At 37.9% G+C, this 27,941-nt stretch overlaps 3 protein-coding genes and 1 non-coding gene across 4 annotated transcripts in view; 3 read left to right on the top strand and 1 right to left on the bottom strand.

Moving 5' to 3' along the window:
- The window catches only part of LOC125239469 (ubiquitin-related modifier 1 homolog), a 36,248-nt gene extending 31,679 nt beyond the window's left edge, over positions 1 to 4,569 (bottom strand). Inside the window, exons 1-2 of the mRNA XM_048147080.1 lie at positions 4,459 to 4,569; positions 3,665 to 3,870 (exon numbers count right to left, since the gene is read on the bottom strand). Of these exons, the coding sequence (XP_048003037.1) occupies positions 3,665 to 3,862 (198 nt within the window). The 5' untranslated portion in view covers positions 3,863 to 3,870; positions 4,459 to 4,569. The remainder of the gene's footprint in view (positions 1 to 3,664; positions 3,871 to 4,458) is intronic.
- On the top strand, positions 3,182 to 3,257 carry Trnaa-ggc. The gene has a single exon. It is a non-coding gene; the product is annotated as a tRNA-Ala (tRNA).
- A 558-nt stretch (positions 4,570 to 5,127) lies between the features above and the next one.
- On the top strand, positions 5,128 to 10,442 carry LOC125239364. Its single transcript, XM_048146924.1, has 3 exons — positions 5,128 to 5,336; positions 9,041 to 9,172; positions 10,195 to 10,442. The coding sequence occupies exons 1-3, from the start codon at positions 5,223 to 5,225 to the stop codon at positions 10,411 to 10,413; spliced, it is 465 nt and encodes a 154-aa protein (XP_048002881.1). The 5' UTR covers positions 5,128 to 5,222; the 3' UTR covers positions 10,414 to 10,442.
- A 1,137-nt stretch (positions 10,443 to 11,579) lies between these two features.
- LOC125239292 (zinc finger protein 823-like) lies at positions 11,580 to 27,218 on the top strand. The gene is made up of 12 exons (XM_048146834.1): positions 11,580 to 11,708; positions 13,223 to 13,403; positions 13,847 to 13,968; positions 15,136 to 15,258; positions 15,921 to 16,054; positions 17,266 to 17,340; positions 19,163 to 19,286; positions 19,622 to 19,746; positions 20,670 to 20,793; positions 22,623 to 22,748; positions 24,129 to 24,269; positions 26,932 to 27,218. The coding sequence occupies exons 1-12, from the start codon at positions 11,604 to 11,606 to the stop codon at positions 27,052 to 27,054; spliced, it is 1,503 nt and encodes a 500-aa protein (XP_048002791.1). The 5' UTR covers positions 11,580 to 11,603; the 3' UTR covers positions 27,055 to 27,218.
- The last annotated feature ends 723 nt before the right edge of the window (positions 27,219 to 27,941 follow it).

Consider the following 27,941-nt stretch of genomic DNA (forward strand, 5'->3'; position numbering starts at 1 on the left):
CCTTGTACGTTGTCAAAATGTCTTTAATTTTCATTCTAACTCATCAGATACTGGCTAAATCCAACCTTTGAAATAATAAAATTGTGCTAAAATATTGATATTTTGAATAATGGTTTGTTTACATTGTTGGCAATTTCTATTGACAGCGATTTTAACTACTCACATTCGAACAATAAATAAATTGAATTTAAAACTTATCTTCAATATGCCAACTTTGTTTAGCATGCAGTGTTGTGCATCTTGCATACGCGCCATCTACCGGATTATAATGTTTGCTATTAGTCATCAAACGTACAAAACACTTCCCATGAATTGAATCTGATTCAAGTACCCGATTGGTAAAAAATGACTTAATTGTTTTTGTTAATTTCGGTGTTATATAGTGATAATGTTGTACGATCATGTTCCAAATTTTGAAATAATACGACTTAGGTCATTTAAATGAAATTATTTCGTGAATTGAACAATACCATTTGTCGCGAGAGTATAGTAATGCCATCTATTGTTTTACGAGTCAAACATATAAAACGATGTACTGAGTTACACGTCTTCCTTTATTTAGTTTAGTCTATGGTAAGACTAGCGACTTTGCCATTTTACCTGTGGCGATGTTGCTTCACAAAATTGTTCCTTGGGTCAAACTGTTCCGATTTAGCTCAATAGTCGTGAAATCGCACGTCACTACCCCCCACAAAGACAAGGGGAAAGGGCCGGTTTCCTCGGTGAAATCTATGCATTACTTCTTTTTGCTCTTAGTGACTAGGGCAAATCGTATATCATTTTCGTGTAATATAAGGACGAGTTAATCATTTCTGAAAAAATCGTTGCACCTTTTCATACAAAAATAACGATTTTATAGCAAAATAATGATTTTTTATGTATTTCATTAAGTATGGAAGTTATGGCATTTACAGTTAGTACATCGCGGCAATTATCAACAAATAAAACATAGGACAGATTAGCCAATAACCTAGTTCTGATGATGGAATCCTGGAGAAGTCGAGGAAACTCCTCAAATATCAAAGGCATAGGATATAGTGATTTTTGTGTTTCTATACAAATCGTTATTTTTGTATGAAAAGGTGCAACGATTTTTTCAGAAATGATTAACTCGTCCTTATATTACACGAAAATGATATACGATTTGCCCTAGTCACTAAAAGCAAAAAGAAGTAATGCATAGTTTTCACCGGGGAAACCGGGCCTTTCCCCTTGTCTTTGTGGGGGGTTGTGACGTGCGATTTCATGACTATTGAGCTAAATCGGATCAGTTTGACCCAAGGAACAATTTTGTGAAGCAACATCGCCACAGGTAAAAGAGCAAAGTCGCTAGTCTTACTTATCGTTCAGGTCACCAAAGAGAAATATCGTTAGGGGAAAATGAGCATAGTTTGAAAATTATAAGTTCTAGCTTTATACCTTCAAAGACAATATTGTAGAGAATTTTATGAAGAAAATATTTCTCCTACACATCCTGATGGTAGCTCTAACCGTTTTCATGGAAATATTAAAAAACTGAAATCAGGGAAACAAAAGTGGGGGGAAAGAGGGGAAACATTGACACCTCGGCGTGTTTCTACTTCCATATTTTCTTATAAACCTATAAGCTATATACATGCCAAGTTTCATGCTTTCTGCCAGCAGGGACTGTACTCTCATACTGATTAGCCGTTTCGGCCCCGCACTATGGTGCCCCAAAACAATTATACTTAGAACCAAGGATTATTTATATAGGACTTAAGTAATAGTTATTTGTTTTACAAGGGGGCAAAGTAGTTGTTTAACCGCACGTGCCAATATTGATACCGGAGCAAGCGAAAGATTCCAATATTGAACCTCGAGCGTAGCGTAGCGAATCTTGAGCGTTGCGAGGGTTTCAAGGCACGTAGGTTAAACAAACTTTGCCACCAAGTGAAACACAACATTTTTCACCACACCAACACGAACAAAATACTGACCATAAAACATCAAACTAAATCAAATCCAGCAATCTATTCAATATTTATGATTCAAAATAATTATTTATAGGTATATTCTACCAGCCAGCTCAAGGCATCAAGTTCAAATTTGTATGAAATTACTTTGCACTCTTGTGGATAAAATGCAATTTTGCTATCAGTTTTCGAATAGCAAAATTGATCTTTACCCGTTGGTGTGGTGAAAATTAAATTAATATCGCGTTAAATTCGAAAATTGATGAATGCACCGCATACAAACGTCCACCCCCCATTTTAGGAAAGTGGGGGGTTCGAAAGAGACATAATTTTTAAGAAAAAAAAACCGGCCAAGAGCGTGTCGGGCCACGCTCAGTGTAGGGTTCCGTAGTTTTCCGTATTTTTTTCAAAAACTGTTCAATCAATCAAGTTGAAAATAATTTTCCTAGAAAGTCTATATAAAGTTCGACCTTTGTGATTTTTTTTTTTCATATTTTTTAAACTAATCCTTCAAAAGTTAGAGGGGGGGACGCAATTTTTTTAACTTTTGGAGCGATTATTTCGGAAAATATTAACAATATCAAAAAATGATTATAGTAAACCCGTATTCATTTTTTAATACCTATCCAACGATATATCACACGTTAGGGTTGAAATGAAAAAAAAATCACTCCCCGCTTTACGTGTAGGGGGGGGGGGGGGGTATCCTAATTAAACATTTTTTTCCACTTTTTATTCATGCATTTTGTCGGCGTGATTGATATACATATTGGCACCAAATCTCGGCTTTCTAGTGCTAACGATCACTGAGATTATCCGCGGACGGACGGACGGACAGACGGACAGACAGACATGGCGAAACTACAAGGGTTCCTAGATGACTACGGAACCCTAAAATGGGGGCAAATGGTATTCCGGTCTAATGGGTCGGCGACGCGCATGTGACACCCCTTGAGTTGCAGGCGTTCATAGGTTACGGTGACCGCTTTCCATCAGGCGGACCGTATACCTGTTTGCCACCGATGTGGTATAAAAAAAACCACACGGACACAAGAAGACAGACACTGGTGTGACAACATATAGTTATTATGTATAAATAAGTTTTTTTCGAATAAAAAAAAATTAAACTGTATTTCAGTATTTTTTTATAGAATTTTTATTTAGATTCTAATTGAGTTAGGTCTAAATTTGTTTTTTATCATGCAGAATTGATGGAAGGCATGGATAAATTCGCACACATCCAGCAGGCCTCCGTGGCGCAGTTGGTAAGCGCGATGGCCCCGGCAAGGCCAAAGGTCGCAGGTTCGAGTCCTGCCGGAGGTGTGAATTTTTCCATTTTTCCTTTAATTTAAAAATATGAGTTAGGTCTAATTGAGATCATGCATTACATTACAGTTTCAAAGTTTAAATGCCACCTATGGAAACAAATACCAAATGCAAATAAAATCAATAACCACACTCTGAGGTAGAGACACTGACACTGGCAGAAGTAGTATTATAGTTAGTAATATTTGTAATTACTCGTTAAACTAGTAATAAAACTTTCATGAATTGCTATCTAACTTTGTTTTAATTTTTAGTATGATTAGGCAGACGTTTGACCACAATCACACCTGATGGTAAGTGATGATGCGGTCTACGGTGGAGCACGCTTACCTATGAGATACCTATTTACTCTTTATTTACCATTTGAAGTTTATTTTCAGTATGAACTTTATTCCAATACTTACTTGTAAAAACAACTCCGGTCTTTCGCGTAACAAATTATCCTTCAGCCACACCAACAGCTCCTTTATCGTCCAACTGTCACGCTGACAGTCCGGGAAATACTTCTTAACTGCCGGCAATTCTACTTCCCGCTTCTTTATTTTGTCGAAGAGGAGCTCTGCACCGCCACCAAATTCTAGCTTTATTTTTAATTCTGCCATTTGTTGTGCTGGAATAATAAAGAAGCATGTTAGTTATGAAATTAACTTTAATGTATGTAATTTAATTACATGTATTCAGAACTAGCTTTTGCCCGTGGCTTCACACGAGTTAGAAAGAGACAAAAAGTAGCCTATGTCACTCTCCATCCCTTCAACTATCTCCACTTCAAAAATCACGACAATTTGTCGCTCCGTTTTGCCGTGAAGGACGGACAAACAAACAGACACACATACTTTCCCATTTATAATATTATATTAAGTATGGATGTATATGATATACAAATGGGGTTTTAAATCTACCGCTTTCGTAAAAATCAACTTGAGACAAACTTTCATAAAAGTAAATTATAGGTAATATTAAGTTTATCATTATATCACAAATTATTATATTAGCCGAGGTACCCAACCCCAAGTGTAACAATTTGGCCGCAAGGTGTAACAATTTGATCCTTTTAATCTAAATTTCTTAAAAACTTGTTTATTTCTTGTCTTGATACTGTGATGACTCATGTACAAGCATGAAACTTTACTTTTACATGGTTAGTGTTTATACACATAAGATGAGGAACTTAGGAACGATAAAATTAGAAACTCACCTTTACGATGTAATTTATTATATCTTTGGAAAATAAATAATGTATTTTGTTGGTTGTGTATGCTTTTTGAGGTTATATTATTGTTTTCCTTCTACTGTCAGGACTGACAACAGGCTTGTTTGCGTATATTGTTAGTAATGCTAGTTTTATTAAAAAATAAAAACGTATTTTTAAATCTTTAATTAAATCCAGCTCTCTCATTACTTTTGATTGTAAATAATTCAAAATTGTTTTTAAAATAACAAGTGTGTACTAATTTTATGAAGGATTTTTCTTATTCTGGAATCACATTCTAGCAATTAAGTTTAGCTATCTTCAAAAACATGCAAGCTAATGTCAAAATTTTGAGACGTTTTTCACCATATGCTTAAATCGTTCTGTGAACCCGTAACATATCAAATACGCATTTTATATTTCGTATATTTCATACAGGAATAGCGCTTTGTTGTGTATCATGTATTAATATTTCTACAATTATTATCTTTTTCAGGACACTCAATTATCATGATTAGGGCTCCTAATTTAGGCACGCCACTGTCTGGGAAGAAGATGAAAAATTGAAAAGATAGCTTGTACCAATTATCTTTCTCAAGCGTGTTTGTGTTTAAAACAAAATGAAACTACGCCTAAACAAATTTTCATTGTTGATTGATAATGATCGGCCGAGGATTCGTCGATTTTAATACAAATTAATGTTCAAATATTTCAAACTGAATTACAACCTCTCAAATAATATTTAGACGACGATTACTCAGTTTGCAAGAATGGCTCCATCCTTTGTTGCTTGCCGTATTTGCCGAAGCGTCGAAGGAAAGTTGAAAAACTATACAGACAATTCATTTTTAATAAAAGCTTACGAAGAATTCAGTGGATGTCCTGTAAGTTCCATGGATTTTGTATAAAATATTATAAAGTTCAAGGTAGCAACACCTTATCTTACAAAGCTGTGACGAAACTCATAATTCTAAATGAATACCGGTAACAAAGTAAAAGAATAAAGTAAAAAAGAACTTAGTTGTAATATTTATACTCAGTTTAATGAAGTGACTATTCTAATGAGAATATTATAAGAATTAAAGTTTACTCAATCTTACAGTACATACGGTGTTTTTTTCCGCACTAGTTCGCAAAGTAGTACATAAATAAATAAATATGAAATGAAATGAAATGAAATGAAATGAAATATTTATTTTCCAAGTAGGCATATTACAATGCGCTTATGAACGTCAAATAAAACTACGCCGGCTCTAACCCTACGCCTCAGCCTCGAGAAGATTTCAGTCCCCCCTCAGTTGGAGGAGGGTATCCACTATGGGACCGGCAAGAAACTCGGCGGGCCACTTCTTTTCAAAACATTACATCTTATATTTAACATGCATTAAAAAAAAAAAACAAGATACAATTTAATAAGCAAAAGTATTCATAAAAAAAATATTAACACAAGAAATTATACAAAGTACAAAGCTATTATGATTATTAATAAGAGATGTTAGAGATGTATAGAGTTTCTAAGTGTCAAAGTACATCTAAAAAAATTATACATGAAGAAAAAAACCGAATAACTAAAATAACTTTAGAGTTGTAAAAGACTCTTGTTGTCTTATAAGCAAAGGAAAAAAAAAATATATGTATACTTAATCTACTTTTTTCCTTGGAGATGTATATGGTCTCCAAGAGTCAGAAAGAAAAATAAACAAACAAGGACCGAACAGAGTGCCTCAACGTAATCTCATTCAAAATTAATGTTACATAGAATAGCATAGCCCCTATTAGCTGAAACAGACCGGTCTTCACAAACAGCACCCGTTCACGAATATGGCGCGCATCTCAGCCATCGCCTCCCTCAACCTTCATTCGGGAAGGTGGCGACCCGATCAACGACGTCACCGTAAGCAAAGACTTTTTAGCGAGCATGACATGTTCAAGCTGTCCGGGCTGTATTAAATATTCCAATAATAAGTGAATACGGTATACCTAGATGTAAGACACAACATTCCGTGCTTGTATGTTACATAGTTTAAATTGACTTAATTGAAAACAAGATCTTGGGAGATGTAAAAGGTCCCCACAGTCAATTATAATTAATGGGATATAATAAAAAATAAAAATTTGGAGGTGTAAAGGTTCTCCAAGTGTCAAAAGAACTAGAAATAGAAAAAAAAATGCGTATGAAATACAAATTTCACGTCAAGAGACTGTTAAGCTAGCAATCTCCAACTAATTCTACAGAATACATAACTAGTATGTACTCAACAAGTCAATATATATATATACCAAATTATAATTATACAATAATAAGGATCAATAATTTAAACAGCCAGTAGCAACAGCGCCTTAAGCATGACACAATGTCTCCCCGGGACACTGCTAGCAAAACTATGACAGATTTTGAGCCTGGATAGTCGGCCATGGTGTAGTATCTCCCAGGTAATCATCAATTTTGTAGTACCCCTTTTTGAGAAGTGCACTTTTTATGTACTTCTTGAATGAAGTAAAGGGCAGATCCCATGCCTCTAAGGGTACCTTATTATAAAATGTTACACAGTTTCCCAGGAACGATTTCTTCACTTTCTGTAGACGAAACTTGGAAACCGCTAGCTTATGTTTGTTCCGTGTATTATAACTATGAATATCTGACAGTTTCTTAAAGGACTCTATATTCTTATGAGTATACATTATCACATCTAGTATGTATTGTGAAGCTACTGTAAGGATGTCTATCTCCTTAAAGCGTTCCTTCAGTGAGTCACGTGACGCCATGTTGTAGATAGATCGTATTGCCCGTTTCTGGAGAACGAAGATGGTTTGAATATCTGCTGCTTTTCCCCAGGCCAATATGCCGTAAGACATAACACTATGAAAGTAACTGAAATAAACTAGGCGAGCTGTCTCCACATCAGTTAATTGCCTAATTCTCCTTACGGCATACGCGGCAGAGCTCAACCTTTTTGCTAGGGCAGATATATGAGGACCCCATTGCAGATTGCAATCTAAAGTAAGACCAAGAAAGAGCGTATTCTCGACAAGGTCCAGGTTTTCGCCATTCAGCGTGATGGTAGTATCTGTCTTCCTTACATTGGGTAAAGAGAATTTAACACATTTCGTCTTCTTGGCATTAAGGAGCAAGTTATTTGCTGTAAACCATTCTAGTACCTCCTTCAAAGTTTCATTCACATGGCTATAGTCACTTAGTTGTCTATCAACTTTGAAAATTAGTGAAGTATCATCAGCAAATAAGACTATCTCACATTTGTTCTTTACAAGACATGGCAAATCATTTATATACACAAGGAAAAGAAAAGGTCCCAGAATAGAACCCTGTGGTACTCCAAGCTTTACAGTTGTACCGTTAGATTCAGTACCATTTACAACCACTTTCTGGGTTCTTTCGTTTAAGTAAGATTCAACAAGCTGTAAAGCTTTAGAGGATAGACCGTAGTGCTTCAGCTTGTGTAGTAGTGTGTCGTGCTCCACATTAAATATTGGGGGACACCTTACACAGATCAACCTAGCCCCAAACTAAGCAAAGCTTGTACTATGGGTGCTAAGCGACGATATACACACTTAAATAGATAAATACATACTTATATACACAGAAAACATCCATGACTCAGGAACAAATATCTGTGCTCATCACAAAAATAAATGCCCTTACCGGGATTCAAACCCAGGACCGCGGCTTAGCAGGCAGGGTCACTACTGACTGAGCCAGACCGGTCGTCAATACTGTGTACATACGGTAGTTTTTTCCACACTAGTTCGCAAAATAGTACATTACTTGTTAAGCCTAAATTTCAAGGGTTCATATTTACTGTTTTTTTTTTTCATTCTTATGGCATGCACTGAGTCGCTTATGATACTATTATTGATTACAATACTATAAGCTTTTCACCCATTGGGCAGCATTAGCATCAGGTGAGTGAAGATCTAGGGCCTCCCCAACAAATTTTCGTTTTTGACATTAATGTATGATGTGGTGTATAGTCTGCAGTTCTGCACCAGTGTTTGACGGTACTAGATGTCACTACAAATATCTCGAATTTACTGAAGTATGCGGTTACAACTGTTTCCTTTTTCCTTTATGTCAGGAGTGACTAAGCTTTGTTCATTTCTATTGCAAATACTTCATTGCATTTTCGCTTTTGGCCGCACCACTCGCCATCCACACTTAAAACAGATAGTCCGCACAATGTCCATGCTTAGTACGCAGTCTTTTAAGTTGGCACCATTCCCTCCTCTCTTCTCTCTTCTCAGCATATTTGCGTCCACTGCTGAACATATGCCTCTTTCATGGATTTCCATTCTGTTCTGTAAGCGGCGGTTCTGTGCCAGGTCGGCCCTGCCGTCTTTTTGATATCGTCCGACCATCTGGCTCGTGGTTTCCCGTCACCTCGGCTTCCCAGTCTTGGTCTCCACAGCAATACTTGCCGGCCCCATCGATCGTCATCCCTGCGACAAATATGACCGTTCCCTCCTAGTTGTAGTATATTTACTGTAAAACATTACGAAGAGGTAATTCACTCCTCTTCCGCACTTGTATCATAATGTAACTATATTACCCTAGCCAACCTCTTTTTTTCAGTTTCTTGAGTGGCCATACATGACAAAGTTCTGCCCAGAATGCGCCTGCCTTATCAGAAAGGTGTACAAATTCAGAAGAAGGTGCAGAAAATCCTACAAATGTATTATGCAGCATTTAGAGTCAGGTAGAAAGGTAAAGAAAAACTTTTGTTCCTGAATATTTGTACCTTTTGGTTGATGAACTATTCTTGATCATTTTTAAATTGGGACTTAATTGCGTAGACTACATATTAAACTGACCTCCAACGTTTCAGGGACAGCGTTGTCCCCAGGGTCTCGGAGAAGACTGTCTTCTGAAGTCTCAATTTAAAAAGAATAAATAAATAAATAATTATAGTTGTAGCATAGTTTGTTATTATTATTTAATAATTCATTAAAAATATTACAATTGTATTTGAATGTTACTTAATTCTCAATTAAGTTCATAAATCTAAAAAAATAATAATTTAATCTAACTGCAGAACAATAGCAAACAAACGTATTTATTTAATTAGCTGTTACAAAAACAACTATACCATGTTCTAAAGACATGCTAACATTTAGCTTGGTTAATTTAAACTTTAATAAACTTGAATTTTAAAAAGACTCCAACAGTCAGTATTCTTGGTAACAAGTAACAAGAAAAAAAAATATCTACCCTATAGCAGTATGCCTTATATTTTGTGAGTGTATTTAGTAAAATTTCTCACTTTGTCGATTGCTATAAAACCGCTTTTTCAGTTTATTTATATAAAGATACAAGCAAAGCAACTTTATGACAAGCAACAAAGTGAGATGTTTTACACAACACACTCAAATTTATTTTAAATGAGCATTTCTTTTTTTTTTTCCCAATAAAAAAATTTTGATTGTTTTAGGGAATTTAGGTCAATTGTACTCAGAATCACGAGTACTTTCAATCTCACTGGGAGACAAAAAGTGTCTCAGAATTTCCATACATTTTTGTTGCTTTCCTCTTTTGTTACCCCATACAACATGTACGGAAAATGGTAACAAAATAATAAAAAATCGTATGGGACAATTTTTTTAACTACTAGGATTGAAAAAGCTAGTAATCCTGAGTAGAAATAGCATTTTTTTTTTTTTCAGAAATATCACACTTCATAAAAGTGGCAAAAAAAAAAGAAATTCTCAAATATTAAAACACCTTCGCAGATAACCAAGCAGTTCATTCAGATGAGGGACAACCACCAGGAGCTGACAAGCCTGGCCACATGGAACACGGATCACATACCGACAGTAGATTATGTTCACAACCCAAAAGCTTTCAAGACCAAGAGAAAAACTGTTGAGGAGTCTGGATTCTGTATTAAACATTTGACAGGTTGGTGTTATTCAATTAATATTATGTATAGTATGAATTTTCTGAGATGAATTTTTGGGTTTTGCCGTAATCTGTTAAACAAAAGCCTTTGTTTTTATTATTCACAGCGGCTAGCTCCCGTTTCCACAGCACGTGCTAAAGTCTCAGTGTAGTTAAAAAGCAACTATATCTTTATTTTTCTATATCTAACTAATTTTCTACTTATTATTATTATGAAATGACATAAATACCAATAGGTAGGCACTTTACGCGCATGGTTTAATTCTTAGTTAGCTTTAGTTTAGTACCTGTTCAGTAATTCAATTCCTGTTTGACATCTTTCCTTATATAATATAATTATTCTGTATTGTAATTGTGCATGTTTGAGATATAATGTAGATATTGACGATGCAAAAGCGGTATATCCTACTTGAATAAATGAATTTTTATCTTTTATCTTTCAACTCCTTTTTGCCAAGAATGGCACTGAAACTTAGTAGCTCATGTGCTCTGCCTACCCCTTGGGATACAGGCGTGATTATATGTATGTATGTATGTACATACTTACACTCATAAGGCACTGGTCCCGTCAAAAGCGAATTTTTCTTCCTCGTTCCCTCAATGCTGACGATCGCGACCATAAGTAGCGTGTCTCCATTGAACGCGGTCATAAGCCATGTGGACTGCACGATATAGGCTGCCGCCAGCCTGTCAGACGTACAATATTTGTTTATTTAAATCTAGATTAATTATTTACAATTCTATTTACAATATATGCTTAAACTAAACCTTACGCCAGTGAGAGGGAAAAATATGTATACAAAATGAGCTCTTGTATAGAAATCTATATTGAAAAAATCATCTATAGTGTAAGGCATCCTTTTTTTTAAGACTTGTATTATGGATTTTTTAAATAACTTTTCATCCTGATCTTTAATTGCGTCAGGCAATTTATTAAATAGTTTCGCAGCCATTACATACAAACTTTTATTGTAATATGCTGTTTTTACAGGGATTATATTTTGTTTGTTTCTCGCTTTGAGTGGGACCAGTGCCTAAGCTCAAGAATCTTTCAAATATTCCAGTACCAAAAAACTCAACATCCGAAACAGTGATTCCCGAGCTACATGACAACAGTCATTACTCCGACTCTTATCTTGAAGAACAATTGAAACCACCAAATGCTCCTGCCATTAAGGAACCAATAATGGACACACCAGTCATTGACTCTCCAGTGTTGGAACAGTTAGTGACACCGATAATGGAGGATCCAGTGATTTTGCCGGAAGATACCGATGTGGCTTCAGTTTTGTGTAAAACTGATTATGTTGAGGACGATGTTGATGTCAAAATAGAGGATGATATGGTGAGTACCATGATTAAAATTTTATCTAGAATGCGAGATATTGAAAAGCAAGGACAACAGCATGATTTAAAAAAAAATAGCCAGTGTAGTCGCTTTTTAGTGATAAGACCGCCTGTTGTTACCTAGTTATATTCTCACTCAATATTCTATATAATTTTACATGTGCACTTTTACTGGTGCAATATAGAATACTAGCTTTTTCCCGCGGCTTCGCTCGCGTTAGAAAGAGACAAAAAGTAGCCTATGTCACTCCATCCCTTCGACTATCCCCAGTTAAAAAATCACGTCAATTCGTCGCTCCGTGTTGCCGTGACGACGGACAAACAAACAGACACACACACTTTCCCATTTGTAATTTTAGTATGGATTTTCTTACTTACAATTTAATCCATATCCAACAGTCTACTTCTTCAACACCTAAGTGTTGTTCATTATTGTTACGTCATCGCCCAAATCATTTGTTTAATTATAATATTGTGTTTTGTTATGTATGTTTTTTTATACTACGTCGGTGGCAAACAATCATACGGTCCGCCTGATGGAAAGCGGTCACCGTAACCTATGGACGCCTGCAACTGAGTGTCACATGCGCGTTGCCACCCCATTAGAATCTTGTACACTCCCCTTTACTGTGTTAAGTATAAGTACACAGCAAAAAGGAGTGTACAAGTTCAAAGGAGGGTTTGGGTTGCCGACGACTCAAAGAACAATAGACGGAACAAATTAGTTCCGTAAGGCAGCGTTCCCACTTAAGCGTCACGTGTCTCGGGGCGCGCAACGGACGTCTCCGCCACGCCGCCTGAATGTAATTCAAAAAACGTCTCCTCAGTACATTTTGTATAGGAAGGACGTAAGACGCGCCCCAGGCGGCGTGGCGGTGGCGTGGCGCGCGCCGCGCCGCCTGGGGGCGCGTCTTACGTCCTTCCTATACAAAATGTACTGAGGAGACGTTTTTTGAATTACATTCAGGCGGCGTGGCGGAGACGTCCGTTGCGCGCCCCGAGACATGCGTCTTATGAGTGTGGATGGTCCCTAAGTCCTCCCGTCATCAGCACACAGCACCCTCGTTGAGCTCTGGCAGCCTTACTCACCGGCAGGAACACAACACTATGAGTAGGGTCTAGTGCTATTTGGCTGCGGTCTTCTGTAAGGCGGAGGTACTTCCCCATGTTATACTGTAATGTCATGTAAACGTGTTTTACTAATAAATAAATGAATAATGTACTCAGATTGTATTTTACATACATACATACAATCACGCCTGTATCCCATAAAGGGGTAGGCAGAACACATGAAACCACTAAAGCTTCAGTGCCACTCATGGCAAATAAGGGGTTGAAAGAAAACGAAACTGTGACATTGCAGTGACAGGTTGCCAGCCTCTCGCCTACGCCACAATTTAACCCATATCCCACAGTCGCCTTCTACGACACCCACGGGAAGAAAGGGGGTGGTGAAATTCTTAACCCGTCACCACACGGGCAGATTGTATTTTAACCATCTGTTTATTTCAGATTGACAACATCGAAGGTCACAATGAGACAAATCACACTAAAAGTGAAGAAAAGCTGGAAATGAAAGTTGAACCGGAGCTAGACCCAGACAATCTAACGCTGCTAGAAATTAAAGCTGAAATGTACCGCGGTGGTGACAATATAAAGGGAGAGAAGAGGAAAAAACGAGGGAAAGAGAAAGGTGAGTTTGACCTTCATTTAAATGCGACAAATTATAGTCTGCCATTGTACCACAATAATGTGATAAATCAAATAATGGGGACAACTTACACAGATCAACTTAGCCTCAAACTAAGCAAAGCTTGTACTATGGGTACTAAGCGACAATATACATAAATAGATAAACTTATACACATAGAAAACATCCTTGACTCGGGAACAAATATCTGTGCTCATCACACAAATCAATGCCATTAACGGGATTCGAATCCAGGACCGCGGTTTAGCAAGCAGGGTCACTACCGACTGAGCCACTATGTCGGGAGTAGGATAGGAGGCAAACGAGCAGACAGGTCGCCTGATGGTAAGCGATCACTGCCGCCCATGGACACCAGAAACACCAGAGAAACACCAGAAAAATTACCAATAGCTTTAGTTAAAAATGACCAATAGCTTTATTTTCAGACAAGGAGTGTCGAGTGTCGAAGAAAAGCCAACAGCACCAGAGACGGGCGCGGCGGAACCAGTCCAACCAGCAGTTGGAAGAACACTTCACCATCACACAGTTCCTCACTGAGGATGAACAGGTAACAACATGAAATATAACCACAACATTAAAATTTTGAAAAAACCCCCGACCGCGACATAGTGGACCGATTTTCATGAAACATGGCTAAGAACACTCCTGACTAAATCAGCTTTCAGACAAAAAAAAACAAGTAGTTTTCATCCGTTCGAGAGCTACGATGCCACAGACAGAAACACACACAGACAGACAGACAGACATACACACATACAGACACGTCAAACTTATAACACATAAACTATGGAAACGGATTATATCGTGTATAATGAATTTACAATTCTTCCCGACGTTTCGACGAGTACAGCGTTCGTGGTCAACGGGGGACTGAGGAAAAATTACAATGTGCAAAAATCTACCCACATAGAGGAAATATTAATTAACTGAATAAATAATATCGATTTTAAGGTCACACACTGTCAATAAAGCTTTATACAATATTCAAAATTTGTCTACATTTACAATCGAGTTCATTAACATCTGTTCATTTTTTCACCTTATTACATAGAGTTAGCGGCATCGCTTCATGCTCAGTATTCCAAAAATACGCACTAAGCGTTTCGCTTCAACATTTCTTTTGCGAACCGCCAAGGAGTGGAATACCCTGCCTGAGTCTGTGTTTCCGTATGAGTACAATCCAGGTCTCTTTAAAGCGAGAGTAAATAGGTATCTCATAGGTAAGCGTGCTCCACCGTAGACCGCATCATCACTTACCATCAGGTGTGATCGTGGTCAAACGTCTACCTATCCATACTAAAAAAAAAAAAGTTCAGGTGAAGAAATGTACACATTGACGTAGGGAACAAATCAAATTATTTTATTAGATATTTTTTGATTTGTTTTTTAGTAGTAACACTACTATACATATATAAATTATAAACTGAAATACTGGAGGCGAAGCCGGGAATCGAACCCGGGTCTCCAGCTAACGCGGCTGACGTGCTCAAACCACTACGCCACCCCGACCGCCGAGGTACCCGTCGAAATTTCTCTAGTGTATGTTATCTCTGAAGGCTAGGCGCCTTTGACCAACTCTAAGGGCAAGCAATGTGTGCTTGCACCTCCTATATGAATCCTTTTGCAGGATTTTCGCTTGCTCGGTTATCAATAATGACACATGCGGTTAAACAACAACTTTGCCCCCTTGTAAAACAAATAACTATTTCCACAGATTCAAGAGTTCTTAAAGAGGAAAGATAGCGAAGGCTACTTGGAGGGCAAGTTCAAGTGCCAGCTGTGCCTCAAGAGCTTCAAGGAGCAAAAGTGGATGGACGCCCACACACAAAAACACGAGGTTTGGCCACTACTAAATATTATGTAGGGATATTGTAAAAGGAAAAATAAAACACCACGAAAAATCTTTACGATCTGCCTGATTTAACAATCTGCCATTAAGAATTTTCTTTACGATAAAAAAAATACTAGGCCTTTCGTGAAATATTGAAATTAAAAGACCCCCCCCCCCCTCCATTTGAACCCTAACTTGCGATATATTGTTGGATAGGTATTTAAAAATGAATAGGGGTTTACTAAAATTGTTTTTTGATATTGTTAATATTTTCGGAGATAATCGCTTCAAAAGTAAAAAAAATGTGCCCCCCCCCCCCTCTAACTTTTGAACTATACGTTTAAAAAATATGAAAATAATCACAAAAGTAGAACTTTATAAAGACTTCCTAGGAAAATTATTTTGAACTTGATCGGTTTAATACTTTTTGAAAAAAATACGGGAAACTACGGAACCCTACATTGAGCGTGGCCCGACACGCTCTTGGCCTTTTTTTTTATTATGAAATATATTTTTTAGCCCTCCTCTAACTTCCTCTTAATTTCAACATTTTATTCTTACTATGCATATTTCGTTCGAGGTTATTTCAGAACGTTCGAAATATCACGAAAATATTTTTAAAGATTAAAGATTATTTATTTGCAAAATGTAGTGATTTATATTTTCAGCCATCTTCCGGTTCGTACGTGTGCACAATTTGCCACATCCGGAGTCGAACCCCGAAGCTGTACCGCACACACCGCGACTCGAACCACACGACCCGTTACTCATGCAGAAGATGCCAATTCTTCACTTATAGCAAGTAAGTATCTAGGTCATCATCCTCCTTGCGTTATCCCGGCATTTGCCACGGCTCATGGGAGCCTGGGGTCCGCTTTTGACAACTAATCCAAAGATTTGGCGTAGGCACTAGTTTTTACGAAAGCGACTGCCATCTGACCTTCCAACCCGAAGGGTAACTAAGCCTTATGAAATTAGTCCGGTTTCCTCACGATGTTTTTCTTCACCGAAAAGCGACTAGCAAATTAATATCAAATGATATTTCGCACATAAGTTCCGAAAACTCATTGGTACGAGCCGGGATTCGAACCCGCGACCTCCGGAACGAAAGTCGCACGCACTTACCGCTAGGCTACCAGCGCTTATTTCGGTTCATTGAATAAGTAAATAAAAAATAAATAAAAAGAAATTCACTGATTTAAACTTTCACGATTATTACACATAATTATTTTTTAAAACCGGGACTTAATCGCGTATAACTACATATTAAACTGACCTCCAACGTTTCAAGGACGGCGTTGTCCCCGTGGTCTCGGTGAGTCTTCTCTCTAAAAGAAATTTACAAAATCAAGACTTTAAATAACCTAACCACAAAATTAAAATATTGAAAAACCCCCGACCGCGACCTAGTGGACCGATTTTCATGAAACATGGCTAAGAACACTCCCGACTAACACAGCTTTCAAATAAAAAAAACTAAATCGAAATCGGTTCATCCGTTCAAGAGCTACGATGCCACAGACAGACACACACACAGACGGACGGACGGACGGACAGACGGACAGACAGACAGACACGTCAAACTTATAACACCCCGTCGTTTTTGCGTCGGGGGTTAAAAAGGGTCAAGTAGCCTAATCCGCTAGGCCTTATTTAGAAACTGTATGTCAATTAAAAAATAAAAATAAAATAAATAAATATTGGGACACCTTACACAGATCAACTTAGCCCCAAACTAAGCAAAGCTTGTACTATGGGTGCTATAAGCGACGATATACATACTTAAATAGATAAATACATACTTATATACATAGAAAACATCCATGACTCAGGAACAAATATCTGTGCTCATCACACAAATAAATGCCCTTACCGGGATTCGAACCCAGGACCGCGGCTCAGCAGGCAGGGTCACTACCGACTGAGCCAGACCGGTTTATTATGTCGGTGAATTATGTCATGTTTGTATATCTCTCTGGTATATCTACTAGAAGAATGATGTTTATCTTACAGAGCGCAGGCGCTGAAGCATCACGGCTGGCACGAGGGGGTGGAGCATACCTGCCAGCACTGTGGGGCGACTTTCCGGTAAGACCCTATGGTCTTTACTATAGGAATACATACATACAATCACGCCTGTATGAAGGGGTAGACAGAGCACATGAAACTACTCAAGTTTCAGTGCCGCTTTTGGCAAATAAGGGGTTGACAGAAAAAGAAACTGTGACATTGCAGTGACAGGTTGCCAGCCTCTCGCCTACTCCACAATTTAACCCATATCCCACAGTCGCCTTCTACGACACCCACGGGAAGAAAGGGGGTGGTGATTCTATGTATATAAGTATTTATATATTATATATATCGTTGTCTGAGTACCCACAACACAAGCCTTCTTGAGCTTACCGTGGGCCTCAGTCAATCTGTGTAAGAATGTCCTTATAATATTTATTATTTATTTATTAACTATAGGAATAAGTAGTGCAATTCCCGAAAAGTTTGTACATTTGGATCACGTCTCCGATTTTGATAAAAATTGGTAGGCTGATAGAGTTCATGATGCTGAGCAAGATCCACTAGGTTTCCTAAAATGTTGAAATGAAATGAAATGAAATGAAAATGAAATGAAATATTTTATTTGCAAGAAATGTGGTACATTAGATTAGGTGGTAGGTAAACATGCATTATTTTGATCGTCACATTTCGCCGAGGGTGTAGGCATGCAAATTTTTATTATTGACTAGAAAATTGACTTACGACTACATATATTTACAAGTAGAGACGATATAGTACAACGCCAACGCCATACTGTTAAATTATAATACTTATGTCACAAAATGTTACAACATGCCAAAATAAATTAATGCATTACCAGGGCAATGAGTAATATTTAACATGTCAATCAATATAAAAATTTGTTATTAAAAAATTCATTAAGGTTATAAAAACATTTGTCGATCAGCCAATGTCGAAGTTTACGTAGAAATAGATTTTTAGACAACAATCTTAATTCTAAAGGGATATTGTTAAAAACTTTCCCTGACATCATGAAACAGTTGTTGTTGTACTGAGCTGAGTTACAAATTTGCTGTTTTACTCGACAAACGTCTCTGTCCCTCAGTCTGGGATTTTGGGTTGGTTTTTCGAACAGTTCAGGATTACTTAATACGAATTTCACCTGCTCGTAAATATAAATACAAGTTAAGGTTAGGAGATTATACTTCTTAAAGAGCGGTCTACAAGTCGCTAAAGAACCTACACCTTGAATAGCACGTAGACATCTTTTCTGTGTTAGAAACACTTGATTGACTGCTGTAGAGTTTCCCCATATTATAATGCCGTACCGAAGAACAGATGCGACATAGCCGTGGTATGCGGTTAGAGCAGTATATTCATCTGCTACCCTTCGCAGTCGCTTTAAGGCAAATACAAATCGACTCAATCTATTACAAATAGACGTTACTTGTTCCTTCCAATTTAAAAATCGATCAATGTTAATACCCAGAAAATTTACCTGATCACATTCTTTAATGGGCTTACCCTGTTCTATGTAATTTCTATGAAACCTTCCTTTTTGGTTACCAGATTTCTATACACAATATTTTTTTTAATACTACGTCGGTGGCAAACAAGCGTACGGCCTGCCTGATGGAAAGCGGTCATCGTAACCTATGAACGCCTGGAGTGTCACATGCGCGTTGCCACCCCATTAGAAACTCGTACATTCCCTTTTGCTGTGTTAAATACACAGTAAAAAGGAGTGCACAAGTTCCAAGGAGGGTTTGGGTTGCCGACGACTCAAACGACAATAGACGGAATAAGTCAGTTCCGTACATCAGCACACCGCACCCTCGTTGAGCTCTGGCAGCCTTACTCACCGATTAATATTCATTTATCTATTTTATTATCTCAGAAAACACACAACGTACATGGGTCACCTCCGCCGCGCGCACCCCTCGGCCCATATATGCGGCGTGTGTGCTCGCAGCTTCGTCAGCGCCTACGGGCTCAACCTACACGTCAAGGCTGTTCATAAGGTGATGATGGTGATGAATGGTGATGACGATGATGATGATGATCGGTGCATATATGCGGCGTGTGTGCTCGCACTGAACCTTCACGTTAAGGCTGCCCATAAGGTGATGATGATGATGATGGTGAATGCACGTTTTATACTACGATGATGATGATGAGGGTGGTGATTATAAATAATGGTGATAAGGGTGGTCGAGGTGGTGGTAATGAATGGTGATGATGATGATGAGGTGATGATACTGGAATATTACCATCACCGCTTTCCATCAGGCGGACCGTATGCTTATTTGCCGCCGACGTAGTATAAAAAAACCATCAATAAGTTTTCTTGTTACAGGATATAAATAAACTGGAGAACGACAGCACTCGGTGTGAGGAGTGTGACGTCACATTTGTGTCACGACAGATGTATGTCAGGCATCTACTCATCACCGAGAGACACAAGGACATGTCCAGAGATATGTAAGTATTTATTTATTAAAAAAAATATTGGGGACACCTTGCACAGATCAACTTAGCCCCAAACTAAGCAAAGCTTGTACTATGGGTGCTAAGCGACGGTATACATACTTAAATAGATAAATACATACTTATATACATATAAAACATCCAAGACTCAGGAACAAATATCTGTGCTCATCACACAAATAAATGCCCTTACCGGGATTCGAACCCAGGACCTTCTTTCTTCTTTTTTTAAACTGTGGATCGACAGCACTCGGTGTGAGGAGTGTGACGTCACATTCGTGTCACGACAGATGTATGTCAGTCTCATCACCGACAGACACAAGGACATGTCCAGAGATATTCATTCATCTTACGACCGGTCTGACCTAGTCGGTAGTGACCCTGCCTGCTAAGCCGCGGTCCGGGGTTCGAGTCCCGGTAAAGGTATACATACAATACAACTGACAATGTAGTGCCTTTATTTTGTAAACGTCACATTTAAGTTATGGTTTGATTCAACAATGTATTTTTTGTATGTAATTTTATCAATTTCCGTTACCTTAAGGTTGTCTGGCAGAAATCGCTCCTTAGCGATAAGACCGCCTGTTGTTTATCTTTGTCCGTGTTGCTACCTTGTTCTTAACCCCCGACGCAAAAACGAAGGGGTGTTATAAGTTTGACGTGTCTGTCTGTCCGTCTGTCTGTCTGTCTGTCTGTGGCATCGTAGCTCCCGAACGGATGAACCGATTTTGATTTAGTGTTTTTTGTCTGAAAGCTGAGTTAGTCATGAGTGTTTTTAGCCATGTTTCATGAAAATCGGTCCACTATGTCGCGGTCGGGGGTTTTTTCAAAATTTTAATTTTGTGGTTAGGTTATGTATTGTATTTTATCAAGGTGTGTAATAAAGAGTATTTGTATTGTATTGTATTTTTTCATAGATTGGGCTGCAGAAAGTGCGGCGAACAGTTCCAGAGTACAGACGACATGGAAAAACACACGCACTATAAAGAGAGGAAGTACGTTCGGAAAGATACGCCGAGGCGGACCATCAAATGTGACGAGGTATGTTTAAATACAATACAATACAATACTCTTTATTGCACACCTCACATAGTTTACAAGTAATACACAAGAAACAAAACAAATTAAACAGAGGTAACAACAGGCGGTCTTATCGCTTAAGAGCGATCTCTTCCAGACAACCTGAAATATCTGTTCTAAGTAATAATAAAGAGGATCGAGTATTATAGAGAGTCAAAGTAAAACATGGACTGCCATCTCTCGACACAAGCTTAAAACTTTTGAACCTCAACATATCAACAACATACAATCACGCCTGCATCCCACGAAGGGGTAGGCAGAGCACATCAAACCACTCAAGTCTCAGTGCCACTCTTGGCAAATAAGGAGTTGAAAGAAAACGAAACTGTGACATTGCAGTGACAGGTTGCCAGCCTCTCGCCTACGCCATAATTTAACCCATATCCCACAGTCGCCTTCTACGACACCCACGGGAAGAAAGGGGGTGGTGAAATTCTTAACCCGTCACCACCACACCACACCTCAGTTTTCACAATTTGGTCCATATTGTTAGCTTGATATGTGTTAAAATGTCAAATATTAACATAAGCGCCATCTAGCCGAGCGTTCCCCAAAGGTGTAACGCCATCTAGGCCACCTTACCTTTTTCTCTAGAGCTTTGAGGTAAGTTTTATTCTTAGACTTTATCCGTCTATACGGAGTTACATGTCTTTGTATGAAGCTAAGAATATGGACCAAATTGTCAAAACTGAGGTTTAAAAGTTTTAAGCTTGTGTCGAGAGATGGCAGTCTATGAACTGTGATTACATATTTTACTTTGACAGTAACTCTCTATAATAGGCTACTAGACACAGGTCAAAACTGAGGTTTAAAAGTTTTAAGCTTGTGTCGAGAGATGGCAGTCTTTGAACTGTGATTACATATTTTACTTTGAAAATAACTCTCTGTAATAGGCTACTAGACTCGTATCGAATTTAGCACATCAAGTTATTGTTTTCTGTAGTATTTGACTTAAGAAATCAATATTTATAGCTTGCGGGGATTAAAATGCGTGATGACTGTGTATTCTTAATTAAAGATGTGTGTATGTTTTTTTTTTAATTATGGATCTGAAAACGGTGTTGGCCAATGGAGTGACGTCACATTAATTCAAATCGACTGTGGAAATTAGAGGTAGTAATCTAATTTCCATAGGAGCAACCTCTTTTCTATTATAATTCATAGTCGTTGCTCAGCTGTGACAGTGTCAAATATTTTTTCTAAATATACTGACGTCATGTCATAGATATTCTGATAGATTAATATGATTGATGTTGTTTTTGCCTGATCACGTAAAAGTAAACTTTAAATAATTTTTTTGCGGGTTTTTAAGTCTTAACTATAAAACTCCCGTGAGACTCATACATATTTAAAAATATTTTAAGCGGGTTACTCACGTATTAAGTCGTAAGTAATTGAGCCGAAACATGTCGAACGCTATATCGACTTAATACGTGAGTAACCCGCTTAAAATATTTTTAAATATGGGTTTTTAAGTCGTAATAAAATATGGTACTATTTTTTTCATTTAATTAGGCACAGATATTTGTTCCTGAATCATGGATATTTTCTATGTATATAAGTATTTGTATATTATATATATCGTTGTCTGAGTACCCACAACACAAGCCTTCTTGAGCTTACCGTGGGCCTCAGTCAATCTGTGTAAGAATGTCCTATAATATTTATTTATTTATTATTTAATTAGGCATAATTTGAAAAAGGGTCAAGTAGCCTATACTTTATCCTCTTTGTTGTTGACTAATAAAGAGAACCTTTGTGCCTCAGTAATATCGTAACCTTGGTTACAGTGTTCAGAGGTGTTCTCGCATCCAAACGGAGTATACCAGCACTATCTTCGCGAACATCCTGACACGCCATATCGGTTCGCGGTGAGACGGCACTATCTGTGCGAGCAGTGCGGAAAGACTTTCAAGGTCAGTATTTACAGCTATCGCAGTAATATGGGTTGTCAAAAAAATGTTTGGGGTACCCCAACCCTACACCACGTAAAGTGTGGGTTTTTTTTTCTTTATTTTAACTCTTACGTGTGATATATGGTTGGATAGCTAAAATTAATAGGTTTACAAAACCTATCAAAATAATCGATCCAAGAGTAAAAAAAATGTCTCCATCCCTTTAACTTTTGAACCATAACTTAAAAAAAAACCGGCCAAGAGCGTGTCGGGCCACGCTCAGTGTAGGGTTCCGTAGTTTTCCGTATTTTTCTCAAAAACTACGGAACCTATCAAGTTCAAAACAATTTTCCTAGAAAGTCTTTATATAGTTTTACTTTTGTGATTTTTTTCATATTTTTTAAACATATGGTTCAAAAGTTAGAGGGGGGGACGCACTTTTTTTTCCTTTAGGAGCGATTATTTCCGAAAATATTAATATTATCAAAAAACAATCTGTAGTAAACCCTTATTCATTTTTAAATACCTATCCAACAATATATCACACGTTGGGGTTGGAATGAAAAAAATATCAGCCCACACTTTACATGTAGGGGGAGTACCCTAATAAAACATTTTTTTCCATTTTTTATTTTTGCACTTTGTCGGCGTGATTGATATACATATTAGTACTAAATTTCAGCTTTCTAGTGCTTACGGTTACTGAGATTATCCGCGGACGGACGGACGGACGGACGGACAGACAGACATGGCGAAACTATAAGGGTTCCTAGTTGACTACGGAACCCTAAAAATTGAAAAATATCACAAAAGTAGAACTTAGTCAGAACGTAGGCAGAGATCACGGATGTCCATTCACTACGATCCTGACAAACCACTTTCGCTTCACACACTTTCATAACGTTTCTCATACACGCTCGTCGGTTTCGACTACTTTGGACCTTGCCTTTTCGCAATATGTACGCAATGGCTAAGAACACTCCCGACTAACTCAGCTCTCAAACAAAATAAAATATAAATCCGTTCAGACAGACACACACACACAGACATACACGTCAAACTTATAACACCTTGTCGTTTTTGCGTCGGGGGTTAAAAATGTACAATGAACATACATACATACATATAATCACGCCTGTATCCCATAAAGGGGGAGGCAGAGCACATGAACTACTAAGTTTCATTCAGTGCCACTCTTGGCAAAAAGGGGTTGAAAGAAATCCAAATTATGACATTGCAGTGACAGGTTGCCAGCCTCTCGCCTACGCCACAATTTAACCCATATCCCACAGTCGACTTCTACGACACCCACGGGAAGAAAGGGGGTGGTGAAATTCTTAACCCGTCACCACACGGGACCAATGTACAATGAAATCCTCTCAAAAGACGTTTTTTTTTCAGTCGCCAGGTTTGCTTCAACAGCACGGGCTGACTCACCTCGGGCTCCGCCCCCCGGCCGCTAAGAAGCCCCCAGGACGCAACTCGTGCCGTCTCTGCGGGAAAACTTATAGCAAACTCAGCGGCCTGTTCCGACACAAGCTGGTAGGTGCCACTGACACTAGGGTTGCCATGGCAACGCGGTCCCACCTCGCCCCCCCGGCCGCTAAAAAAAAAAGGACATTCTTACACAGATTGACTGGATCCCACGGTAAGCTCAAGAAGGCTTGTGTTGAAGGTACTCAGACAACGATATGTATATAATATATAAATACTTATATACATAGAAAACATCCATGACTCAGGAACAAATATCTGTGCTCATCACACAAATAAATGCCCTTACCGGGATTCGAACCCGGAACCGCGGCGCAGCAGGCAGGGTCACTACCGACTGCGCCAGACCGGTCGTCTCCAGAAGCCTCCAGGACGCAACTCTTGCCGTCTCTGCGGGAAGACTTACAGCAAACTCAGCGGCCTGTTCCGACACAAGCTGGTAGGTTCCACTGACACTAGGGTTGCCATGGCAACGCGGTCCCACCTCGAGCCCCCCCGGCCGCTAAGAAGCCCCCAGGACGCAACTCTTGCCGGCTCTGCGGGAAGACTTAGCCAAAGACATATATAACTCCGTATAGACAGATAAAGTCTAAGAAAAAAACGTACCTCGGTACCATACAGAAAAAGGTACGGCGACCTAGATGGCATTACACCTTTGGGGTACGCTCAGCTAGATGGCGCTAATACTAATATTTGACATTTTAACACATATCAAGCTAAGAATATGGGCCAAATTGTCAAAACTGAGGTTCAAAAGTTTTAAGCCTGTGTCAAGAGATGGCAGTCTATGCACTGTGATTACACATTTTACGTCGACAGTAACTCTCTATAATACTCGATCCTCATTTACATGTACAAAATCGGAAAGAATCTATAATTTATTTTATTTATTTATTGGTATTTAGGACAACAACAGCCGTAAATATATAACTTACATAGGTATTTTTACATAGTCTTAGGCCAATAACAGTTATCCGTTGAGTGAAAAGTATTATACACAATGTTACTAAAAAAAAATTGTGTTACATATTTAAAATTACAGTGAAAATGTGCAAGCCACACAGAAAACAGTGAACTGATGCAAACAATACATACAACGAAAAGTGAAGTTAGAGGTCGATACACAGGTTAAATATTACCCTACCTTAATAATATTTTATTTAATCTATGATAATATTTATAGGTACTTGAATTTAGCGATTATAAATAATTCTTATACTCACGCTTATACCCAAGGATCACTATATTACGCAGATCTCTTGTAAGAAATGACTATTGTTCTACTTTTTTTTTATATACCCTTCCATATTATAAGTGATAAGATACCAAGATATATCGTCTTTCCAAGCCCAAACACAAAATACCTTTTACTTTATAATGAATTTTTTTTATCTGTTATTTTTCAATAATAATATATTTAATACGTCATTTTTAAATTTATTTTTAGTGCCATTAAAAGGATCTGTTGAGTCGAATTCCTGGTTATAAAGATGCGGAATACGAGATAGTACAGCATTTGCCCCGTAGTTAGTAGAATGTAGTGGGACTTGAAATAGCGTGGTATTCCTAGTGCGACGTTTAGGAACCCGAAAAAGTATACCAGATAATAGCTCAGGGCAATCAAGACGGTTTCGAACTATATCAAAGAGGAAGTTCATATCGGCTAATTTACGTCTATTTTCAAGTGTGAGAAGGTTGTATTCCTGGCAGCTGTCAGAGTAAGAGGCAAGTGAATTATTAAATTTGTAATTTAAATGATTAATAAACTTCCTCTGGATTCGTTCAATGCGGTCTTTGTGGATGGCGTAGCAGACTGGCCAAACTGGGGAAGCGTATTCTAGGACGCAGCGTACATATGCATAATAAACAATCTTAAAACTTAATAAACTCTGGAATGGTTTGCAAGTCCTCATTATAAAGCCAAGGTTACGATAGGATCTATTTACTATTAGGTCAACGTGGTCTCTCATGGTCATTTTCGCGTCTAGCAGTACCCCCAAGTCGCGTACTACGTCGACTCTCTGAACTGCCGTACCATTAAAATTATAGGAAAATATAATTATAGGAAATTTTATAAACTACTTAAACGTAATATTATATATTTTACTTTATTATATATTTAATACATTCACAGACCTGTTTATATATTATTTAAATAATTGCTATCCACTTCCTTATTTTAATCAAATCACTTTTTTTTTGTTCCTTATATTGACACTTCCTTTAGTTTTCTGAGCTATCTTCTTACTTCCTGGGCTTCACGGAAGACCAGCGCTGTAGCATTATATGCTGGAGCATATGCTGAGTGGAGTCCTTTTGTGGCCTCTATCTGCAGCATCAGCACCTTTTGTTGTATTTAATAATAAGCAATATAGTTTTAAGTATTTAGTTCCTAAGACCTCTTTTTTCTTTATTTTTTAATGTATGTGATGCTGTATGATGGTTTCTGCAATAAACGTTTTTCTATTCTATTCTATTCTATTCTATTCTATAATAGGTTTCCTTTTGCGTGTAAAACTAATACATTGACATTTACTGATGCTGATTGTAATTCTATTTTCTATATAGTATCTCATAAGATTAGTAAGGTCACTTTGCAAACGCTCACAGTCTGCTAAAGATTTAACACGCAAGTATACTTTTTTGTCATCAGTATACAATAAATGGTGAGCATTTGTAATTGCATAATATTTATTCTTTTTTTTTTCAGACACACCTAGGTGTCCGTCGTCACAAATGCCATATCTGCGAGAAGGCTTTTACGGACACGTCCAACCTGAAACAACACGTGCAAGGCGTACATCTCAACATACGGAGGATCAGGAAACGATAATATAGTGCTTACAAGCGTATGGGTTGTTAATATGTTAAAATACAGTGATTACATGCGTATGGTTTGTTATATGTCAATATACAGTGGTTACAGGAGTATGTGTTTTATTGTACGTGCATCTCACGTACGAGGATCAGGATACGATAGTACAGCGCTTACATGCGTATAGGTTGTTATTTATTTATTAGTAAAAACAAGTTTACATGACATTACAGTAAAACCAATGCATCACAAAACTTAGATAACAAAAACCGGCCAAGTGCGAGTCGGACTCGCCCACCGAGGGTTCCGTACAAACTTTCAATGATTAAAATAACCATACTACTCATACTCATATTCATTTATTCATTCAACGCCATTTTACACGTCAAGATTTGATTTAAAAAAATAATATTCATACAACAATAATACTTAGAGAATAAATAGACAGAAGATTGAAATTACAAAAAGTTAGGCAATATTCACATAAAAAATGCACAAAAATATTTTTCTAATTAGGTAATAAAAAAATTGTCATAAGTGTAGAACGGGTGCTCGACCAGCCAATTTTTTAAGCGATAGGTACTTAAAGTTCGACACACTAGGCGCTTCAACCACATATTGCGGCAATTTATTATAGACGGCAGTCCATCACATGTGTTAATTTGACCGTAAATTGGATTTCGCCAATTTACGGTCGATGCCTACTAACTTTCCGGCATTTCGAATGTTGTACTTGGAACACATGTTCTTAGTTTTGTCACAGAATATATGTATAATAGTACAAGTACAGAAGGCTCACTCCTTTGATGTTCACAAAATGACGCTATTCTAAATTCTTACCTACATTAACAAACGGACCGCACGCGAGCAGCCAACATTGAATTTTTCCCTCACTAGCTCGGAAA

The sequence above is a fragment of the Leguminivora glycinivorella genome, chromosome 25 (assembly GCF_023078275.1).
Source record: "Leguminivora glycinivorella isolate SPB_JAAS2020 chromosome 25, LegGlyc_1.1, whole genome shotgun sequence".
Lineage (NCBI taxonomy): Eukaryota > Metazoa > Arthropoda > Insecta > Lepidoptera > Tortricidae > Leguminivora > Leguminivora glycinivorella.